Here is a 23,819-nt window from a genome sequence, read left to right on the forward strand (position 1 = left end):
ATGCAGTTCTGTCCACACTAACAAAAAGACAAATTGAGAGACCACTGCATCCCACAAGAAACGCTTGCTCCTATGCTGAAACATCTGCTGCTGTGAACATTTTGATAGAATTGGCTATAGGTAGTTAGATCTGTGAACGCCACCAACGCTTTTGTATATATTTTTTTTTTTTATTTTTTTTTTATTTTTTAAAGGATCGTAGCCGAATTTAAAACCAATGTCAATGAATCCAGACTATTCTTACCTGACTGTATTAATAGTTCCATAACTGGCGTGTCTCCTAAGTAGGCAGCAGCATGTAGGGGAGTGCGTCTCTCTTGGTCCTGTTAAAATGATCAAATAAAAGATGAGAGCAAGGAGAAACCATACAGCTGTGGAGTAACCTGTGTGAGAGCTTTGTTTCAGAAACCATAGCAATAACAAAAAAAAACAGAAAATAAGAAGTCCTCTCTAGCACAAATGGAGCCACGGGAACACCGCAGCAATATCTAAATGCGCACACAATCCTAAATCATATACTTTTCAGTGGAAATACAAACCGAAAAGACTGAAGCTGATTAATGTGTTTATACTGCATTCTATTAAAAAGTTAATTATTAATATAAGGTCATGTAGTCATGGACACTAAAGCGGATACACATTATAAAATTATCCGTCCAATCTTTCTGGTTGGGACGAAAGCCTGGTAATATATGGGAGCAGATACCAATTGACCATTTGCTTCCAAACACTGGAAAACAACAAAAATGGTCACTCAGACAAAGTGGGTAAATTCATTTGATGTAACCAATTTATTCTAACAAGTGTTGATCATTTTCCAGCTTTGGGAGCAAATGGTTGATCGTAATTTGCTCCCATACATTACCAGATAAACTTAGTGTGTATCCAGCTTTAGAAGAAGCTTCCACAACATTAACACCTACAAGGTTTTGTATATAGGATCCTGCAGAAAGAATCCTGGGGGGGGGGGGGGGGGGGGGAAGAGAGAGAGAGAGAGAGAGAGAGAGAGAGAGAGAGAGAGAGAGAGAGAGAGAGAGAGAGAGAGAGAGAAAGGCCACCACAAGAAACACTCAAGGATGACCAAGCATTCCCTCCCCCTCCCTTCCCAGACATAATCAGAGACCTCTACATTTAGAGACCTCTACAAGGTCCTTGAAGGAGAAGATACGGACGCAGTCGCAGGCGATAAGGTTCCTCGGACATCATGCTACATAGAAGAGTGTACCATTGCCGCCGAGGCCAATCTGGTGTGATGAGAATGACTGGCAGTCCCTCTCGACGAATTTGTTGAAGCAGCCGCGGAAGTCGAGGTATAGGAGGAAATACATAACCCAGCTGGAACCTCCAAGGAGCTACTATGGCATCGACCAACTATGCCTGAGGATCCTGAGACCGAGACCCTTACTGATGTAATTTTTTGTTGAGATCGATGTCAGGATTTCCCCACCGAAACACCAGTGAGAGGAACACCTCCTGATGAAGTTCACATTCGCCTGGATGAACTGTGTGGCAGCTGAGGAAATCCGCTTCCCAGGTGTTCACTCCCGGTATGTGGACTGCTGAAATGGCTGGATTCTATGACTCCGCCCAGTTGAGAATATGAGATACCTCCTTCATGGCTCTCCAACTACAAGTTCCGTCCTGCTAGTTGATGTATGCCACTGTGGTGGCATTGTCCGATTGAATGCGTACTGGCTGACCCTGTACAACAAACTGCACTTGAGCCAGTGCATACCGGATTGTCCTCAATTCCAGAATATTTATCTGAAGGGACAATTTCTGAGTGGTGCAGAGACCTTGGAAATGGTGATCTTAAAAAACTGCTCCCCAACTGGTGAGGCTGGTGTCTGTGGTTAACACTATCCAGGACCAAATGGTGAAGGGAGCCCCCTTGGACAGATTGGAACTCCGAAGCCACCACAGAAGAGATTGCCTGGTCTGGACCAATAACCGAAAAAGCTGCACATCCAGGTTTTGTCCCGTCCACGACCAAAGTCTGAGAAGTTGAGCATGAAGAAGCAGAGCACTGAATCTGGCATACAGCACCGCCTCGAATGTTGCCACCATTTTGCCCAACACCTGCATGCATTTGAGCACTGAAACCAGAGGTAGCTGCAAGAGAATTCATATCCATGACTGCAGATCCTGAACTTTGTCCTTGGGTAGGAACACCCTCTGATTCCTGGTGTTGAAGGGGAGACCCAGAAAAATCATCTCCTGGGACGGAAGGAGTGATGATTTTGGTAGATTCACTATCCACCTAAAGGAGAATAGAGTGGTTACTATGAGTGTCAAATGTTGGTGGAGAAGTGACTCTGATGGAGCTTTCAGTAACAGGTCGTCCAGGTACGGAGTAATATTTACTCCCTTACATCTCAATACCGCAACCATGTGAGCCATTATCTTTGTGAACACGCGAGGTACCGTAGACAGGCCGAATGGGAGAGCCTGAAATTGAAGATGACAAGAGTCTAATGCAAATCGCGTGTAAGTACGCGTCTTTTATATCTATGGAAGCCAAAAACTTGTTCGCTTCCATGGCACTAATGATTGAACAAATGGATTCCATCTTGAATTTTTCTACTGTAGGGTATGGATTTATACACTTGAGGTTGAGAATTGGTCGAAACACACCGTCCGGTTTCTTTACAAGAAAAAAACTGGAGTAAAATCCGTGACCATGTTAGCGAGACGGAAACAAAAGAACTACTCCATTTTCTAAAAGTAAGGAAACTGACAGGATCAGAAGGAAGGGGAGTGATGAAAAATCGGTTGGGAGGTGTTTCCTCGAGGTCTAGTATATATCATCTTGAAAGCACCCCAGTTACCCAACGATCCAGGCTGGATTGGGGCCACTGGTCTCTGAATTAAAGTAGACGGGCCCCAACCACCAATAAATTCCCCTGAAGCCTTGCACCGTCATGCGGCAGGCTTGTCGGCAGTCTTGGCGGAAGGTCTACGGGTTGACCGATTTCCTCTACCTCAGAATGTTCCTCTATGAGTGAATCTAGAGAAAATCTGAGAGGACTGGAAGCTGCCTCTGCCTTGGGTGCGAAAGGACCGAAACTTTGTAGGTTTTGTCTTTTGAGCGGCTACTGGAAGAAAGGGACTTTTGCCCCCTGTGGTATTCAAAATAATTTTTGTAAACTCAGAGACAAACAGAAATTCCCCTTCAAAGGGACCGGCAGTCATGGTCTGCTTGGAATCAGAGTCTGCATTCCACGCACGAAGCCAGAGTGATCGTCTAGCTGTAACCGCCAGCACAGACACCCTAGATTGGAGAGAAACAGAATCCAAAAGGGGCCTCGCCTGCATAAGTGAGTGCTTTGGCAATCTATTCTGCTAATTGAATAGCCTCCGAAGGATCATCAGACTACATACCAGTGACTACCCTTGCAAGCCAGTCATCCACAGCTTTAAGGACCCAAGCACTTCCAAGGATAGGTCATAATAAAATACCAGAGAAAGTAAAAATAGTTTTAAGGACTGCATCAGTCTTCCTATCGGTTGCATCTTTTAAAGAGACCGATTGTACAGACAGAATGTCCGTCGCCTTGGCCAGATGTGTAATAGGAGCATCGACCCTAGGGGGTGTTTCCCAAGGTTTTGTATCTTGTTCAATAAAAGGATATAAATATCTTAGCTTTTCAGGAGCCAAAAATTTAGAATCTAGTTTAAGCCAGGCCTCCTTCAAAATATCCCCAAAATGAGAATACGAGAATAGAGCGACCCATCTCTTTTGTCGCTTAAATATAAGTTATGGTAAGAAGTTACCATTGATAACGGAATTTCTCCTAAGTCCACAGGATGCACAGGATAAAATTGGGAAATGATGAAGTGACAGCGGATTTGCACCAATCAGTCAAAGCTTTTCGGCCTCCCAGCATGTAAGGGCCCGTCCATATATTCCTGGCTCAGGCAAACCAGTTGTATTCCCAAAGCTCAAGGCAGAAGCATCATAGATAGGCCTAATCAGGCGAGAAGAACACACACACACACACACACACACACACACACCCTTCCGTACAAGAAGGTAGAGGTTAGTGAGCAAAAGGATCCTCAAATCAGGTGCGTCAGGGTGGGATTCCTGTGGACTTAGGAGAAATATCGTTATGAACGGTAAGTACTTACCATAACGTATATATTTCTCCGGCAGGGTTCACAGGATAACATTGGGATTTCCCAAAGCAATTTAGTGGTGGGGGCGCTCCTGATTGGACAGGAGAATCCTTCAGCGTCGTGAGAGGCAAAGGTATCCATGGCATAATGTCTAATGAATGTGTTCATGGAAGGCCTTCCATATCTGTTCTGCTGAAACACCACGTTGTGCTGCCCAAGATAGACCTACCTTACGAGTAGAGTACAGCAGAGACATTAGCCCGAACACAGAGATCAGCTTGAGAATATGCTTCTGAAATAGTCATCCGAAGCCACCTTGATAGCGTCTGCTTATCAGCAGGCCATCCTCTTGTGAAATCCGTAGAGAACGAAGAGAGAATCCGTCTTTCTGATGGCACTGGTACGATCCACGTAGATCCTTAAGGTACGGACCACGTCCAGCGATGCATCTCCTACAGAAAGGCACGGTTCCTGGAAAGCCGGGACTACAATTTCTTTGCTAAGATGAAATTTAGACACCACCTTGGGAAGATACCCAGATTTAGTTCTAAGAAACTCCCTATCTGGATAAAAGATCAGAAATGGAGGAAGACATAACAATGCCCCTAAATCTGATACTCTCCTAGCTGACGCCATGGCCAGTAGAAAGAGAACTTTAGCCGTCAACCATTTAAGATCCACTTTATTAAGTGGTTCAAATGGGGCAACTTGAAAGGCATTTAGGACTAAATTTAAAGTCCCAAGGCACTGTAGGAGGAACAAAAGAAGGTTGATTGCGCAGCACTCACTGGAAAAAAAGTATGTACAGCCTGTAAGTTGGCAATTCTCTTTTGGAACCATACAGACAACGCTGAAACTTGCACTCTCAAGGAAGCCACCTTCAAACCTTTATCCATTCCTGCCTGAAGGAATGCCAAGAACCTAGAAACTCTGAATGACCTAGGGTCCATTTTCCGTTCACTGAATGTATATTCAATGAATATAGGTTTGCCATTTTCGGTGATAAATGAGAGCTGAGGAAGGTTTCCTTGCTCTGAGCATTGTTTGAATTACCTGTTGTGAGAATCCTCTTTACTTCAGGATAGAGGTTTCAAGAGCCACGCCATCAAAGACAGTCGATCCAGATGTCTGTGATAACAAGGAACCTGCATCAGTAGATCTGGACGTTGAGGGAGCAGAAGTTGAGCACCCATTGACATTCTCTGCAGATCTGTGTACCAATGCCTTCTGGGCAAAGCCGGAGCTATTTGTATCATGGCACCCTTTCCTTGCTTTATCTCTCACCACCCTGGGTAATAAGGTGATTGGAGGGAACACATAGGCCAGATGAAAATCCCATCTCACCAACAGGGCATCCACAAAGATCGCTCTGGGATCCTTTGTTCTTGACCCGTATGCGAGAACTTTGTTGTTCTGATGGGACGCCATCTGGCAACCCCCACTTGTCTACTAGAGTCTGGAATACCTCCGGGTATAGAGCCCATTCGCTTGCCTGAATGCTGTGTTGAATGAGAAAATCCGCTTCCCAGTTTAGGACTCCTGGAATGAACACTGCGGACAAGGCTGGCTGACGAAGTTCTGCCCACTTTAGTGTGTGACTTGCCTCCTTCATCTCTTTTTGGCTGCGAGTTCCTCCCTGATGGTTGAGGCACGCTACTGCCGTCGCATTGTCCGAGCGGATCTGAACTGGTTTTCTCCGAAGAATGTCCTTTGCCTGAATCAGTGCCATGTATATGGCCCAAAGTTCCAATATATTTATTGGCAGGCGACCTTCTTCCTTGGTCCATTGCCCGTGGAAACAAAACCTTCCTGACACTGCTTCCCAGCCCTGGAGACTGGCATCTGGTGTCAGAATTCCCAGTCTGATATCCAAAAGGGTCTCCCCTTGTCCAGATGGGATGTCTGTAGCCACCAGGCTAATTACCTTCTTACTTCTATCGTAAGAACCATAGTCTGTGTTTTTATCTTCTGATGCAACCCATTACATTTGGCAAGGATCAGATGCGGCAGAGGCCTCGAGTTGAACTGTGCATACTCCACCATGTCGAATATTGACACGATCAATCCCATCACATGCATTGCTGCATGAATGGATACCTTTTGAATGTGTAGCAACTCCTGAATCCTTGACTAAACCTTGGATATCTTGTTCACAGGTAAAATTACTCTAAAAGGCTTGAATCCAGTAAAGCCCCCAAGTGAGTCATCCGCTGTGACGGAACCAGAGACGATTTTACCCAATTTATGAGCCACCCGTGCCTTCGCAAGCACGTTATTGTCTGTTGCAGATGACATAGGAGCAATTCCTGCGACTGTGCCAGGACTAACAGATCGTCGAAGTATGGAAAAAATTCTTATCCCCTGCTGGCGGAGATAAGCTGCCATTACCACCATAATTTTGGTAAATAATCTGGGGGCTATGGCTAACCCAAGAGGTAGGGCCTGGAACTTAAACTGCTGTTGGGAGGATAGCGAACCTGAGATAGCACTGATGGGACAGTGCTATAGGAGCATGTAGGTAAGCATCCTGGATATCCAGGGATATCATATATTTCCCAGGCTCCATGGCCAAAATGATGGAACGTAAAGTCTCCATATGAAACCAAAAGTACCCAAATGTATTTGTTCAGCACTTTGAGATTGAGAATGGCCCGGAATGACCCATTTGGCTTCTGAACTAGAAACGGGTTGGAGTAAAAACCCTGTCCTCGTTGTGCAGGAGGAACTGGAATGATTACCCCTGACTGAAGCAATTTCTTAACTGCCTCTTTCAAAGCCCTGGCCTTCGTCTCTACCCGGGATGGGCTGGTACAAAAAAACCTTCCAGGATGGTGCTTCCTGAAGGCAAAAGCATAACCTAGAGATACCGCTTCCTGCACCCAGGCATCTGTTGTAGACTGCTGCCAGATTTGTGCAAACTGAAGAAGTCGGCCCCCCACCCTGGGATCCCCCAGGTGGAGGCCCGCACCATCAGGCTGATGGCTTATTTTCTGTAATACCAACCGGTCCTCTGGTAGCCCAATGCTTTTTAGCCATACCAGACCTGTTGTAGTGTGGATGCCTGCCATCACTTTTTCCTTTAGCTTTTCCCTGAGACCAAAAGTGTTGAAAATCTGGAACTTTAGGTTTGAATTTGTATGTGGAAGGAAACTTTACTTTCTTGGAGTCTGCTTCTGACTCCAAAATATCTGTACATTTTTTACCAAAAAGAATATCTCCAGAAAAATGCAAGGATTCCAAAACCTTCTTAGATTCTGAATCAGCATTCCACGTACATAGTCAAACTGCTCTACGAGCAGCTATTGTTGAAGCAGATGCCCTGGAAGCAATAGTACCCATATCCAATGCTGCTTCTTCCAAGAACATCACAGCCTGTTTTATATGTGCTATATGAGATTTTTGCTCTCTAGATGCTATTGAAAAATCCCCCTCCAATGCATCAGCCCAGGCAGCCACTGCCCTTGCCATCCAAGCTAAAGCCATGGCTGGACTTATGACTGCCCCAGACAGGGGAAAAAAAAAAATTGTTTTTTTTTTTAAATCCATCCACTCTCCTATCCGTGACATCATAACAATCCCCAGCTGGAAGAGGATAACTGGAATTCCATTTCGTAGGAATTCTAAATTTCTTATTGGGCGTGATTTCCGTCAGCTGATCTGACCCCGGAAACTCAGTCTTAACTGTTTCGGGACATTTAAACACAAGTGCCTTGGTTTTTAACAGGATCTGATGAATCCTGTTAGGATAGAATGGATTTCATGGCTTTAATTAACTCAGTATATCCACCGAGACGAGACCTCCTCCTCTTCGTATGCCAAAGCAGTTTATTGAGCTTTCATCCTCCAATGAATCCTCATCTGAAACATGTGTAGCCTGTGAGGATGAAGATTTACTTACCTCTGGTTTATCAGCCTGTTTTTTTTGAAAGGCTGCTGCTTGAAGTGATAAACTGCAGGTGGGAAGCTGCATGTAAGGGTTAATTGTGTAACCTATCCCTGGTACAGGAGTTGGAATCATCCGTTCAGCTATACTGGATAAAGTCTGTGCAATTGTAGCCCAAAAGGTGGATCAACCTGCACCTGAATCTGCCTTGTATTTTTCAAGAGACCCTGATGAAAGCGAAAACAATTTGATCACAAACCATCCTGAACCAGATCCTGAGAGGTTAACCCAGCTTTGCAAGTGCATGATATGAGTGTTGGTGTTGCTGTGAGTGTATCTTCCTCACCTTTGCCGCTCTTCAACATGATAAATAATGGACACTTCCACAGTGTACTACATAATTTGTGACTGTAAATAAGAATTTACTTACCGATAATTCTATTTCTCGGAGTCCGTAGTGGATGCTGGGGTTCCTGAAAGGACCATGGGGAATAGCGGCTCCGCAGGAGACAGGGCACAAAAGTAAAGCTTTCCGATCAGGTGGTGTGCACTGGCTCCTCCCCCTATGACCCTCCTCCAAGCCAGTTAGGTACTGTGCCCGGACGAGCGTACACAATAAGGGAGGAATTTTGAATCCCGGGTAAGACTCATACCAGCCACACCAATCACACCGTACAACTTGTGATCTAAACCCAGTTAACAGTATGATAACAGCGGAGCCTCTGAAAAGATGGCTCACAACAATAATAACCCGATTTTTGTAACTATGTACAAGTATTGCAGATAATCCGCACTTGGGATGGGCGCCCAGCATCCACTACGGACTCCGAGAAATAGAATTATCGGTAAGTAAATTCTTATTTTCTCTATCGTCCTAGTGGATGCTGGGGTTCCTGAAAGGACCATGGGGATTATACCAAAGCTCCCAAACGGGCGGGAGAGTGCGGATGACTCTGCAGCACCGAATGAGAGAACTCCAGGTCCTCCTTAGCCAGGGTATCAAATTTGTAGAATTTAGCAAACGTGTTTGCCCCTGACCAAGTAGCTGCTCGGCAAAGTTGTAAAGCCGAGACCCCTCGGGCAGCCGCCCAAGATGAGCCCACCTTCCTTGTGGAATGGGCATTTACATATTTTGGCTGTGGCAGGCCTGCCACAGAATGTGCAAGCTGAATTGTATTACACATCCAACTAGCAATAGTCTGCTTAGAAGCAAGAGCACCCAGTTTGTTGGGTGCATACAGGATAACAGCAAGTCAGTTTTCCTGACTCCAGCCGCCCTGGAACATATTTTCAGGGCCCTGACAACATCTAGCAACTTGGAGTCCTCCAAGTCCCTAGTAGGTGCAAGGCACCACAATAAGCTGGTTCAGGTGAAACACTGACACCACCTTAGGGAGAGAACTGGGGACGAGTCCGCAGCTCTGCCCTGTCCGAATGGACAACAGATATGGGCTTTTTTGAGAAAAAACCACCAATTTGACACTCGCCTGGTCCAGGCCAGGGCCAAGAGCATGGTCACTTTTCATGTGAGATGCTTCAAATCCACAGATTTGACTGGTTTTAAACCAATGTGATTTGAGGAATCCCAGAACTACGTTGAGATCCCACAGTGCCACTGGAGGCACAAAAGGGGGTTGTATATGCAATACTCCCTTGACAAACTTCTGGACTTCAGGAACTGAAGCCAATTCTTTCTGGAAGAAAATCGACAGGGCCGAAATTTGAACCTTAATGGACCCCAATTTGAGGCCCATAGACACTCCTGTTTGCAGGAAATGCAGGAAACGACCGAGTTGAAATTTCTTTGTGGGGCCTTCCTGGCCTCACACCACGCAACATATTTTCGCCACATGTGGTGATAATGTTGTGCGGTCACCTCCTTTCTGGCTTTGACCAGGGTAGGAATGACCTCTTCCGGAATGCCTTTTTCCTTTAGGGTCCGGCTTTCCACCGCCATGCCGACAAACGCAGCTGCGGTAAGTCTTGGAACAGACATGGTACTTGCTGAAGCAAGTCCCTTCTTAGCGGCAGAGGCCATAAGACCTCTGTAAGCATCTCTTGAAGTTCCGGGTACCAAGTCCTTCTTGGCCAATCCGGAGCCATGAGTATAGTTCTTACTCCTCTACGTCTTATAATTCTCAGCACCTTAGGTATGAGAAGCAGAGGAGGGAACACATACACCGACTGGTACACCCACGGTGTTACCAGAACGTCCACAGCTATTGCCTGAGGGTCTCTTGACCTGGCGCAATACCTGTCCCGTTTTTTGTTCAGACGGGACGCCATCATGTCCACCTTTGGTATTTCCCAACGGTTTACAATCATGTGGAAAAAACTTCCCGATGAAGTTTCCACTCTCCCGGGTGGAGGTCGTGCCTGCTGAGGAAGTCTGCTTCCCAGTTTCCATTCCCGGGATGAAACACTGCTGACAGTGCTATCACATGATTTTCCGCCCAGCGAAAAGTCCTTGCAGTTTTTGCCATTGCCCTCCTGCTTCTTGTGTCGCCCTGTCTGTTTACGTGGGCGACTGCCATGATGTTTTTCCCACTGGATCAATACCGGCTGACCTTGAAGCAGAGGTCTTGCTAAGCTTAGAGCATTATAAATGTACCCTTAGCTCCAGTATATTTATGTGGAGAAAAGTCTCCAGACTTGATCACACTCCCTGGAAATTTTTTCCTTGTGTGACTGCTCCCCAGCCTCTCGGGCTGGGCTCCGTGGTCACCAGCATCCAATCCTGAATGCCGAATCTGCGGCCCTCTAGAAGATGAGCACTCTAGAACCACCACAGGAGAGACACCCTTGTCCTTGGATATAGGGTTATCCGCTGATGCATCTGAAGATGCGATCCGAACCATTTGTCCAGCAGATCCCACTGAAAAGTTCTTGCGTGAAATCTGCCGAATGGAATTGCTTCGTAGGAAGCCACCATTTTTACCAGGACCCTTGTGCAATGATGCACTGTTTTTAGGAGGTTCCTGACTAGCTCGGATAACTCCCTGGCTTTCTCTTCCGGGAGAAACACCTTTTTCTGGACTGTGTCCAGAATCATCCCTAGGCACAGCAGACGTGTCGTCGGGATCAGCTGCGATTTTGGAATATTTAGAATCCACCCGTGCTGTTGTAGCAGTATCCGAGATAGTGCTACTCCGACCTCCAACTGTTCCCTGGACTATGCCCTTATCAGGAGATCGTCCAAGTAAGGGATAATTAAGACGCCTTTTCTTCGAAGAAGAATCATCATTTCGGCCATTACCTTGGTAAAGACCCGGGGTGCCGTGGACAATCCAAACGGCAGCGTCTGAAACTGATAGTGACAGTTCTGCACCACGAACCTGAGGTACCCTTAGTGAGAAGGGCAAATTTGGGACATAGAGGCAAGCATCCCTGATGTCCCGGGACACTATATAGTCCCCTTCTTCCTGGTTCGTTATCACTGTTCTGAGTGACTCCATCTTGATTTGAACCTTTGTAAGTGTTCAAAAAAAAATTTTTAGAATAAGTCTCACCTAGCCTTCTGGCTTCAGTACCACAATATAGTGTGGAATAATACCCCTTTTCTTGTAGTAGGAGGGGTAATTTAATTATCACCTGCTGGGAATACAGCTTGTGAATTTTTTCCCATACTGCCTCCTTGTCGGAGGGAGACCTTGGTAAAGCAGACTTCAGGAGCCTGCGAAGGGGAAACGTCTCGACATTCCAATCTGTACCCCTGGGATACTACTTGTAGGATCCAGGGGTCCTGTATGGTCTCAGCGCCATGCTGAGAACTTGTCAGAAGCGGTGGAACGCTTCTGTTCCTGGGAATGGGCTGTCTGCTGCAGTCTTCTTCCCTTTCCTCTATCCCTGGGCAGATATTATCTTATAGGGACGAGAGGACCGAGGCTGAAAAGACGGCGTCTTTTTCTGCAGAGATGTGACTTAGGGTAAAAAACGGTGGATTTTCCAGCAGTTGCCGTGGCCACCAGGTCCGATGGACCGACCCCAAATAACTCCTCTTCCTTTATACGGCAATACACCTTTGTGCCGTTTGGAATCTGCATCACCTGACCACTGTCGTGTCCATAACATCTTCTGGCAGTTATGGACATCGCATTTACTCATGATGCCAGAGTGCAAATATCCCTCTGTGCATCTCGCATATATAGAAATGCATCCTTTAAATGCTCTATAGTCAATAAAATACTGTCCCTGTCAAGGGTATCAATATTTTTAGTCAGGGAATCCGACCAAGCCACCCCAGCTCTGCACATCCAGGCTGAGGCGATCGCTGGTCGCAGTATAACACCAGTATGTGTGTATATACTTTTTATGATATTTTCCAGCCTCCTGTCAGCTGGTCCTTGAGGACGGCCCTATCTATAGACGGTACCGCCACTTGTTTTGATAAGCGTGTGAGTGCCTTATCCACCTTAAGGGGTGTTTCCCAACGCGCCCTAACTTCTGGCGGGAAAGGGTATACCGCCCATAATTTTCTATCGGGGGGAACCCACGCATCATCACACACTTTATTTAATTTATCTGATTCAGGAAAAACTATGGTAGTTTTTTCACATCCCACGTAATACCCTCTTTTGTGGTACTTGTAGTATCAGAAATATGTAACACCTCCTTCATTGCCTTTAACGTGTGGCCCTAATAAGGAATACGTTTGTTTATTCACCGTCGACACTGGATTCAGTGTCCCTGTCTGTGTCTGTGTCGACCGACTAAAGTAAACGGGCGTTTTAAAACCCCTGACGGTGTTTTTGAGACGTCTGGACCGGTACTAATTGTTTGTCGGCCGTCTCATGTCGTCAACCGACCTTGCAGCGTGTTGACATTATCACGTAATTTCCTAAATAAGCCATCCATTCCGGTGTCGACTCCCTAGAGAGTGACATCACCATTACAGGCAATTGCTCCGCCTCCTCACCAACATCGTCCTCCTATATGTCGACACACACGTACCGACACACAGCACACACACAGGGAATGCTCTGATAGAGGACAGGACCCACTAGCCCTTTGGAGAGACAGAGGGAGAGTTTGCCAGCACACACCAAAAACGCTATAATTATATAGGGACAACCTTATATAAGTGTTTTCCCTTATAGCATCTTAATATATAAGCATATCGCCAAATTAGTGCCCCCCCTCTCTGTTTTAACCCTGTTTCTGTAGTGCAGTGCAGGGGAGAGCCTGGGAGCCTTCCCTCCAGCCTTTCTGTGAGGGAAAATGGCGCTGTGTGCTGAGGAGATAGGCCCCGCCCCTTTTTCGGCGGCCTCGTCTCCCGCTCTTAACGGATTCTGGCAGGGGTTAAATATCTCCATATAGCCTCCGGAGGCTATATGTGAGGTATTTTTAGCCAAAATAGGTATTCATTTGCCTCCCAGGGCGCCCCCCTCCCAGCGCCCTGCACCCTCAGTGACTGCCGTGTGAAGTGTGCTGAGAGGAAAATGGCGCACAGCTGCAGTGCTGTGCGCTACCTTTAGAAGACTGAGGAGTCTTCTGCCGCCGATTCTGGACCTCTTCTTACTTCAGCATCTGCAAGGGGGCCGGCGGCAAGGCTCCGGTGACCATCCAGGCTGTACCTGTGATCGTCCCTCTGGAGCTGATGTCCAGTAGCCAAGAAGCCAATCCATCCTGCACGCAGGTGAGTTCACTTCTTCTCCCCTAAGTCCCTCGTTGCAGTGATCCTGTTGCCAGCAGGACTCACTGTAAAATAAAAAACCTAAGCTAAACTTTTCTAAGCAACTCTTTAGGAGAGCCACCTAGATTGCACCCTTCTCGGCCGGGCACAAAAATCTAACTGGCTTGGAGGAGGGTCATAGGGGGAGGAGCCAGTGCACACCACCTGATCGGAAAGCTTTACTTTTGTGCCCTGTCTCCTGCGGAGCCGCTATTCCCCATGGTCCTTTCAGGAACCCCAGCATCCACTAGGACGATAGAGAAATCACCTTAAGCTTTTTAAAGTGACATACAATCCGACCCTACCCTGCCATGCACCAGCACTGAGGATCGGAATAGAAAAACAAAACAAAAAAAAACTGACAGAATATACAGTAAAGTCAGCAATCACACTACCAGTCAGTCACGTTATACATTAGTATAATAAGCACATCATCAACTACAAACACATTTCAAGCATGTAGGAGAACATATTACTGAATCATGTTTAAACAGATCTACCGTATTCAGACGCATAGCGAAAGAACCCACAGTAATAGTATAAAGACTCATATACAATAGGCACTTATCTAACTATAAGTACTCAAAAGGTAGACAGAGACTCAGGGGGTCATTCTGACCTGATCGCTGCACTGCGATGAACAGTGAGCAATCAGGTCAGAACTGCGCATGCGCCGGCGCATGGTTGACAGCCAACGGCCGTCATTGCCTAGCGTTCACCTCTGCCTGATTGACAGGCAAAGGCGGTCGCTGGTTGGGAGGGGGCGCCGTTTGCCCGCTGTTTTGTGGGCGCGGCCCAGCCAACGCAGGCATGGCCGGACAGTGTGGGTGGCGGGCCCCAGCGGCTGTGTGACATCACACGTAGCCTCTGCAAGCCAGGCAGCGATGAGTACCTCCCGGCCAGCACGCAAAAGCTGCGCTGGCCGGGAGCTACTCCTGAAGTGCAAAAGCATCGCCGCTGTGCGATGCTTTTGTACTTCTGCGACGGGGCAGGGACTGACATGCGGGGCGGGATAGCCCTGTGCTGGTGTCCCCCACCATGCCTGTGTTACTGATTGTAGCTGTGCTAAATTTAGCACAGCTACGATCAAGTCAGAATCACCCCCTTAGTGCTGTATTACCCATACTCAATAAAGAGTGGGATACAGTGAGACTCACCCCGCTTCCAGGACCAATCAATACGTTTGCGAACACTGAGTGGATCCACACGCTACTAGTGTACACTTCCTCTCCATGAACCTATAGTGAACACAGACGCACCAGTGAACACAGACGTACCAGTCACACAGCCGCCTGTGCTGCAACTGGGTCTGAGACAGAAGCGGGAAAACAGTTCATGGCGGGAGACTGAGGAAACTGGTCATGAACCGGGGGGAGGGGCGACCAGGAGAGTGTCTGACTCCCCACTGCTGACATCAACCCTAGGGATAGCGGCCTCATACTATTCCTGGAGCCTATGATTCCTAAGGCCTAGCGCTGGTGAACCCGAGGTGGCAGCCGCGTCAGCGACTGTTTAGTAGTCTCTTCTGTGTCCGTATTCCCCTTCTAATCGGAACAGACGCCTTACCTTCTCCCCGGTCCTCAGGACCCCACACAGTGCATGTTTCCCAGCAGGTGCACAGGTGTATTAATTACTCACTGACACATTTTAAAAGGTCCACAGGTGGAGCTAATTATTTCACTTGTGATTCTGTGAGACCTGTAAAACATGCACCATGTGGGGTCCTGAGGACAGAGTTTGAGAACCTGTGGTCTAAGGTATCACTAAGTGCGACAGTCAATATGAATAAAAGGGTGATGTAGATTTCTAACCCTTAACACATATTGCCCAATACCTGCCTGTAAACCTATTAGGGTGAGATAGGCTGTGAGAAAATTCAGTTAGTATGAAAAGGGGGTGATGCAAAGAACTGATCTAACCCTGAACACACATATTGCCTAATCCCCGCCTGTATACTTATCAGGGTGAGATTGGCTGTGTGAAAAATCCACTATCCCTCCTTTGTATGCTGTGCAGCGTCCTCCTGTCAGTCATTGCTAAATCAGAGTACGTGCTGTTAAAATGGCGCACCAGCAGTGGGCAAAAAAATACTCATCAATCCAGCAGGAAGGTGCAATTAAGGCTGCAGGGAACAAGGTACCAGCGGATACAGGAGCGCAGCATCCTCTCAGTAGAAAAGCTGAAGCAGCATGTGTTTAGAATGGCAGCCGAGCATCCTGCAAGCATGGAGCCCCTTTTACCTCCCAGAGCGTCTGGCTGTGGCCTGTATCCTGGGAGCTGAGTGTGCATACACCACATACGCCAAAGGAAGGCATACACCACATGAATCCATGGATCAAGCTTGCCAGGTATGAACAATTCAGGCTGGAAGTGGTGTAGTAATGTTGTGGCACATTAGGTCCTTTAATGCTCCAGCCTGAGTATTATTACTGACCATGTGCCATACCTTATGGCAACATTCTACCCATCTCCTACATGCAGCAGAATAAACTAATGTTACAAACAGGCCAGCTCCACAGCTGATTCCACAATCATGTCAGTTCACTGTACTCCAATGACCTCACAGCAACCAGATCTCTATTCAGTACAGCACCTTTGGGATATGGGGGAGGTGGATGGTAGATTTGATGAATGTACAGCTGAGAAATCTACAGTAACTATATATGTTTCCAGCACCTTGTTTACACCATAACAAAGTATTCAGGCTGTTCTGTAGCAAAGGGGTTCTACTTAGTGCTAGAAAGGTGTACTAAATAAAGTGGTCTCCGAGTGTGTGTATATGTCATTGGGTACCCAAAGTATGAGCACGCATCATAGCAATTGAATGGTTGCTCTGATCGGGCGCCCATTACTTTTTAATTACCCAAAAGACTGGGTTTAGCTGCTAATAGCAGCTTATCCCGCCTAAAGTAATTCCCACATCAGGAGGCAGCGAGCAGAATTATCGGTGCCTGTGGTGATTGCACCATAACAGCAGAACAACTGAATGGCTGCCGTCGGGCTCCACCTACTTGCTGTGCCTGAAAAATAAATGATTGCTGCCAGGGATAGTGGGGTCTTGTGGTGCTACATTTTAAAATGCTATTCCATTATTTTCTGACAGCCCGAGTTGTTGTTGGGACGTGTCCTCAGTGCTATCGACTCTTGACTATTCCTTTCTACAAAGAAAAAATAGGATTTTAATACCTACCGGTAAATCCTTTTCTCTTAGTCCATAGAGGATGCTGGGGTCACTTCAAGAACCATAGGGTATAGACGGGATCCGCAGGAGACATGGGCACTTTAAGACTTTCAAAGGGGTGTGAACTGGCTCCTCCCTCTATGCCCCTCCTCCAGACTCCAGTTATAGGAACTGTGCCCAGGGAGATGGACATTTCGAGGAAAAGGATTTATTGTTAAACTAAGGTGAGATACATACCAGCTCACACCTCAAGCACGCCGTACAACATGGCATTTAATACAACGCAAGTCAACGGCATGAACAACATCAGCAACAGGCTGACTATAAACGTAAAACAACATGTGTGTAACCACAACTAACAACTGCAGATACAGTACGAACTGGGACGGGCGCCCAGCATCCTCTACGGACTAAGAGAAAAGGATTTACCGGTAGGTATTAAAATCCTATTTTCTCATACATCCTAGAGGATGCTGGGGTCACTTCAAGAACCATGGGGTTTATACCAAAAGCTCTAGAACGGTAGGAGTGTGCGGATGACTCTGCAGCACCGATTTACCACACGAGGTCCTCATCAGCCAGGATATCAAACTTGTGGAACTTCGCAAAGGTGTTTGAACCCGACCAAGTAGCCGCTCGGCAAAGCTGTAATGCCGAGACCCGCAGCCGCCCAGGACGAGCCCACCTTTCTGGTAGAATGGGCCTTCACCGATTTCGGTAACGGCAATCCAGCCGTAAGAATGAGCCTGCTGAATCGTATGACAGATCCAGAGCGCAATAGTTTGCTTGGAAGCAGGAGCCCCAATTTTGTTGTGAGCATACAGGACAAACAGAGTCTCCGTTTTCCTAAACTGAGCCATTCTGGCCACATAAATTTTCAAAGCTCTGACAACGTCAAGAAACTTAGATTCCAGCAAGGCGTCAGTAGCCACTGCCACCACAAAAGGTTGGTTCAAGTGGAACGACAAAACCACTTTCGGCAGAAATTGCTGACGAGTCCTCAACTCTGCTCTATCTTCATGGAAGATCAAATAAGGGCTCTTGTGAGACAAGGCCGCCAATTCAGACACCCGCCTGGCGGATTCCAAGGCCAACAGCATGACCACTTTCCAAGTGAGGAATTTCAACTCCACCTTTTGCAAACACCCACGGTGACACTAGGGCGTCCACTGCTATTGCTTGGGGGTCTCTCGACCTGGAACAATATCTCTGAAGTTTCTTGTTGAGGCGAGACGCCACCATGTCTATTTGAGGAATTCCCCAAAGACTTGTCATTTCTGCAAAGACCTCTTGATGAAGACCCCACTCTCCTGGATGGAGATCATGTCTGCTGAGGAAGTCTGCTTCCCAGTTGTCCACTCCTGGAATGAAGATCGCTGACAGAGCGCTTGTATGCCTTTCCGCCCAGCAGAGAACCTTTGTGGCCTCTGCCATTGCCGCTCTGCTCTTTGTCCCGCCCTGGCGGTTTATTTACGCTACTGCTGTTATGTTGTCCGACTGAATCAAGACGGTCCGATTGCGAAGAAGATGATTCGCTTGCAGAAGGCCGTTGTGAATGGCCCTTAATTCCAGACCGTTTATGTGTAGACACATTTCCTGGCTTGACCATCTTCCCTGGAAGCTTTCCCAGTGTGACTGCTCCCCAGCCTCGGAGACTCGCATCCGTGGTCACTAAGATCCAGTCCTGGATCCCGAACCTGCATCCTTCTAGGAGGCGAGAGCTGTGCAACCACCACAGGAGTGATATTCTTGTCTTGGAAGACAGGGTTATCCTTCGGTGCATGTGTAGATGGTACCCGGACCACTTGTCCAACAGGTCCCACTGAAACACTCTGGCATGGAATCTGCCAAACTGAATGGCCTCGTAGGCCGCCACCATCTTCCCCAGCAACCGAGTGCATTGATGGATCGATACTTTTGCTGGTTTCAGAATTTGTTTGACCAGGTTCTGAATTTCCAGAGCCTTTTCCACTGGAAGAAAAAAATAAGAATTTACTTACCGATAATTCTATTTCTCGTAGTCCGTAGTGGATGCTGGGAACTCCGTAAGGACCATGGGGAATAGCGGCTCCGCAGGAGACAGGGCACATCTAAAGAAAGCTTTTGGATCACCTGGTGTGCACTGGCTCCTCCCCCTATGACCCTCCTCCAAGCCTCAGTTAGGATACTGTGCCCGGACGAGCGTACACAATAAGGAAGGATTTGAATCCCGGGTAAGACTCATACCAGCCACACCAATCACACTGTACAACTTGTGATCTGAACCCAGTTAACAGCATGATAATAGAGAAGCCTCTATAAAAGATGGCTCACTACAACAATAACCCGAATTTTTTGGTAACAATAATTATGTACCAGTATTGCAGACAATCCGCACTTGGGATGGGCGCCCAGCATCCACTACGGACTACGAGAAATAGAATTATCGGTAAGTAAATTCTTATTTTCTCTGATGTCCTAGTGGATGCTGGGAACTCCGTAAGGACCATGGGGATTATACCAAAGCTCCCAAACGGGCGGGAGAGTGCGGATGACTCTGCAGCACCGAATGAGAGAACTCCAGGTCCTCCTCAGCCAGGGTATCAAATTTGTAGAAATTTACAAACGTATTTGCTCCTGACCAAGTAACTGCTCGGCAAAGTTGTAAAGCCGAGACCCCTCGGGCAGCTGCCCAAGATGAGCCCACCTTCCTTGTGGAGTGGGTATTTTAAGATTTTTGGCTGAGGCAGGCCTGCCACAGAATGTGCAAGCTGAATTGTACTACAAATCCAACGAGCAATCGTCTGCTTAGAAGCAGGAGCACCCAGTTTGTTGGGTGCATACAGGATAAACAGCGAGTCAGATTTTCTGACTCCAGCCGTCCTGGAAACATATTTTCAGGGCCCTGACCACGTCAAGCAACTTGGAATCCTCCAAGTCCTTAGTAGCCGCAGGTACCACAATAGGTTGCTTCATGTGAAATGCAGAAACCACCTTAGGTAGAAATTGAGGACAAGTCCTCAATTCTGCCCTGTCAGAATGAAATATTAAATAAGGGCTTTTATATGATAAAGCCGCCAGTTCTGACACACGCCTGGCTGAAGCCAGGGCTAACAGCATCGTCACCTTCCATGTGAGATATTTTAAGTCCACAGTGGTGAGTGGTTCAAACCAATGTGACTTTAGGAAACTCAACACAACATTGAGATCCCAAGGTGCCACTGGAGGCACAAAAGGAGGCTGTATATGCAGTACCCCTTTTACAAATGTCTGAACTTCAGGCACTGAAGCCAGTTCCTTTTGGAAGAAAATCGACAGGGCCGAAATTTGAACCTTAATGGACCCTAATTTTAGGCCCATAGACAGTCCTGTTTGCAGGAAATGGAGGAAACGACCCAGTTGAAATTCCTCTGTAGGGGCCTTCTTGGCCTCCCACCACGCAACATATTTTCGCCAAATGCGGTGATAATGTTTTGCGGTTACGTCCTTCCTGGCCTTGACCAGGGTAGGGATGACTTCATCTGGAATGCCTTTTTCCTTCAGGATCCGGCGTTCAACCGCCAAGCCGTCAAACGCAGCTGCGGTAAGTCTTGGAACAGACAAGGCCCCTGCTGGAGCAGGTCCTTTCTTAGAGGTAGAGGCCACGGTTCGTCCGTGAGCATCTCTTGAAGTTCCGGATACCAAGTCCTTCTTGGCCAATCCGGAACCACGAGTATAGTTCTTACTCCTCTCCTTCTTATGATTCTCAGTACTTTTGGTATGAGAGGCAGAGGAGGGAACACATACACTGACTGGTACACCCACGGTGTTACCAGAGCGTCCACCGCTATTGCCTGAGGGTCCCCTGACCTGGCGCAATATCGGTCTAGTTTTTTGTGTAGACGGGACGCCATTATGTCCACCTTTGGTTTTTCCCAACGGTTTACAATCAGGTGGAAGACTTCTGGGTGAAGTCCCCACTCTCCCGGGTGAAGGTCGTGTCTGCTGAGGAAGTCTGCTTCCCAGTTGTCCACTCCCGGAATGAACACTGCTGACAGTGCTATCACATGATTTTCCGCCCAGCGAAGAATCCTTGCAGCTTCTGCCATTGCCCCCCTGCTTCCCGTGCCGCCCTGTCTGTTTACGTGGGCGACTGACGTGATGTTGTCCGATTGGATCAATACCGCCTGACCCTGAAGCAGGGGTTTCGCTTGACTTAGGGCATTGTAAATGGCCCTTAGTTCCAGAATGTTTATATGAAGAGATGTCTCCAGGCTTGACCATAAGCCCTGGAAATTCCTTCCCTGTGTGACTGCTCCCCAGCCTCGCAGGCTGGCATCCGTGGCCACCAGGACCCAGTCCCGAATGCCGAATCTGCGGCCCTCTAGAAGATGAGCACTCTGCAACCACCACAGGAGGGATACCCTTGTCCCCGGTGACAGGGTTATCCGCTGAAGCATCTGAAGATGCGACCCGGACCATTTGTCCAGTAGGTTCCACTGGAAAGTCTTGCGTGGAATCTGCCGAATGGGATTGCTTCGTAGGAAGCCACCATTTTTACCCAGAACCCTTGTGCATTGATGCACTGAGACTTGGTTCGGTTTTAGGAGGTTCCTGACTAGCTCGGATAACTCCCTGGCTTTCTCCTCCGGGAGAAACACCTTCTTTTTGGACTGTGTCCAGGATCATCCCTAGGAACAGAAGACAAGTCGTCGGAACCAGCTGCGATTTTGGAATATTGAGAATCCAATCGTGCTGCCGCAACACTACCTGATATAGTGCTACACCGACCTCCGACTGTTCCCTGGATCTTACCCTTATCAGGGAATCGTCCAAGTAACGGATAACTAAAATTCCCTTCCTTCGAAGGAATATCATCATTACGGTCATTACTTCAGTAAAAACCCGGGGTGCCGTGGACCATCCCTACGGCAGCGTCCGAACTGATAGTGACAGTTCTGTACCATAACCTGAAATACCCTTGGTGAGAAGGGTAAATTTTGACATGAAGGTAAGCATCCTTGATGTCCCGAGACATCATGTAGTCCCCTTCTTCCAGGTTTGCAATCACTGCTCTGAGTGACTCAATTTTGAATTTGAACCTCTGTATGCAAGTGTTCAAAGATTTTAAAATCGGTCTCACCGAGCCGTCTGGCTTCGGTACCACAATAGTGTGGAATAATACCCCGTTCCCTGTTGCAGGAGGGGTACCTTGATTATCACCTGCTGGGAATACAGCTTGTGAATGGTTTCCAAAACTGCCTCCCTGTCAGCGGGAGACGTCGGTAAAACAGACCTTTGGAAACGGCGAGGGGGATACGTCTCGAATTCCAATTTGTACCCCTGAAATATTACCAGAAGGATCCAGGGGTCTACTTGCGAGTGAGCCCACTGCGCACTGAAATTCATTGAGAACGGGACCCCACCGTGCCTGAACTTGTAAAGCCCTAGCGTCATACTGAGGGCTTGGCAGAGGCGGAAAAGAGTTTCTGTTCCTTGGAACTGGCTGATCTCTGCAGCCATTTTCCTCTCCCTCTGTCACGAGCAGAAAAGAGGAACCCTTTTGTCCGCTTGCCAACCAGGCCTGCGCCTGATAATACGGCGTCTTATTTTGAGAGGCGACCTGGGGTACATCCCCTCTTTTAAGGCAATACTTCCAAATGCCGTTTGGAATCCGCATCACCTGACCACTTTACTGGTATAATTGGACAACGCACTTATACTTGATGCCAGTCGGCAAATATTCCGCTGTGCATCATGCATATATAGAAATGCATCTTTTAATTGCTCTATAGGCAATAATATACTGTCCTTATCTAGGATATCATATTTCCAGTCAGGGAATCCGACCACGCCAACCCAGCACTGCACATCCAGGCTGAGGCGATTGCTGGTCGCAGTATAACACCAGTATGTGTGTAAATACATTTTAGGATACCCTCCTGCTTTCTATCAGCAGGATCCTTAAGGGCGGCCATCTCAAGAGAGGGTAGAGCCCTTGTTCTTACAAGCGTGTGAGCGCCTTATCCCCCCTAGGGGGTGTTTCCCAACGCACCCTAACCTCTGGCGGGAAAAGGTATACTGCCAATAACTTTTTAGAAATTATCAATTGTTATCGGGGGGAAACCCACGCATTTTATTTCTCAGATTCAGGAAAACTACAGGAAGTTTTTCCTCACCAACATAATACCCCTTTTTTTTGGTGGTATTCATATCAGAAAAGTGTAAACTTTTTTCATTGCCTCAATCATGCAATGTGTGGCCCTATTTGGAAATCACGGTTGTCTCTTCACCGTCGACACAGGAGTCAGTATCCGTGTCGGCGTCTGTATCTGAGGTAACGGGCGCTTTAGAGCCCCTATGAGACGTCTGGACATGCACAAGCTGAGTAGCCGGCTGTCTCATGTCAACCACTGTCTTTTATACAAAGCTGACACTGTCACGCAATTTCCACAGTACATCCACTCAGGTGTCGACCCCCCAGGGGGTGACAACACTATTACAGACACTCTACTCCGTCTCCTCATCATTTTTCTCCTCATACATGTCGACACAAACGTACCGACACACAGCGCACACACAGGGAATGCTCTGATAGAGGACAGGACCCCACTAGCCCTTTGGGGAGACAGAGGGAGAGTTTGCCAGCACACACCAGAGCGCTATATATATATATATATATATATATATATACAGGGATAACCTTATATAAGTGTTTTTCCCTTTATAGCTGCTGTATTGTTTATACTGCGCCTAATTTGTGCCCCCCTCTCTTTTTTAACCCCTTTCTGTAGTGTAGTGACTGCAGGGGAGAGCCAGGGAGCTTCCCTCCAACTGAGCTGTGAGGGAAAATGGCGCCAGTGTGCTGAGGAGATAAGGACGCCGAGAAAGGGGCGGAGCCTATCATCCGTTTTTCTGTATGTTTTGGCAGGGGTTAAATGCATCCATATAGCCCAGGAGTTATATGTGATGCATTTATTTTAGCCATATAAGGTTTTTATCGATTT

The 23,819-nt window shown here is 47.4% G+C and overlaps 1 protein-coding gene across 2 annotated transcripts in view; it reads right to left on the reverse strand.

Annotated features, from left to right (window-relative positions):
• Positions 1 to 23,819, reverse strand: part of ANKRD52 (ankyrin repeat domain 52) — a 148,692-nt gene that overhangs the window by 98,021 nt on the left and 26,852 nt on the right. For both annotated transcript variants that reach the window (XM_063952649.1, XM_063952648.1), the window contains exon 3: positions 245 to 323. In XM_063952649.1, the coding sequence (XP_063808719.1) occupies positions 245 to 323 (79 nt within the window). The remainder of the gene's footprint in view (positions 1 to 244; positions 324 to 23,819) is intronic.

The sequence above is a fragment of the Pseudophryne corroboree genome, chromosome 2 (genome assembly GCF_028390025.1).
Source record: "Pseudophryne corroboree isolate aPseCor3 chromosome 2, aPseCor3.hap2, whole genome shotgun sequence".
NCBI lineage: Eukaryota > Metazoa > Chordata > Amphibia > Anura > Myobatrachidae > Pseudophryne > Pseudophryne corroboree.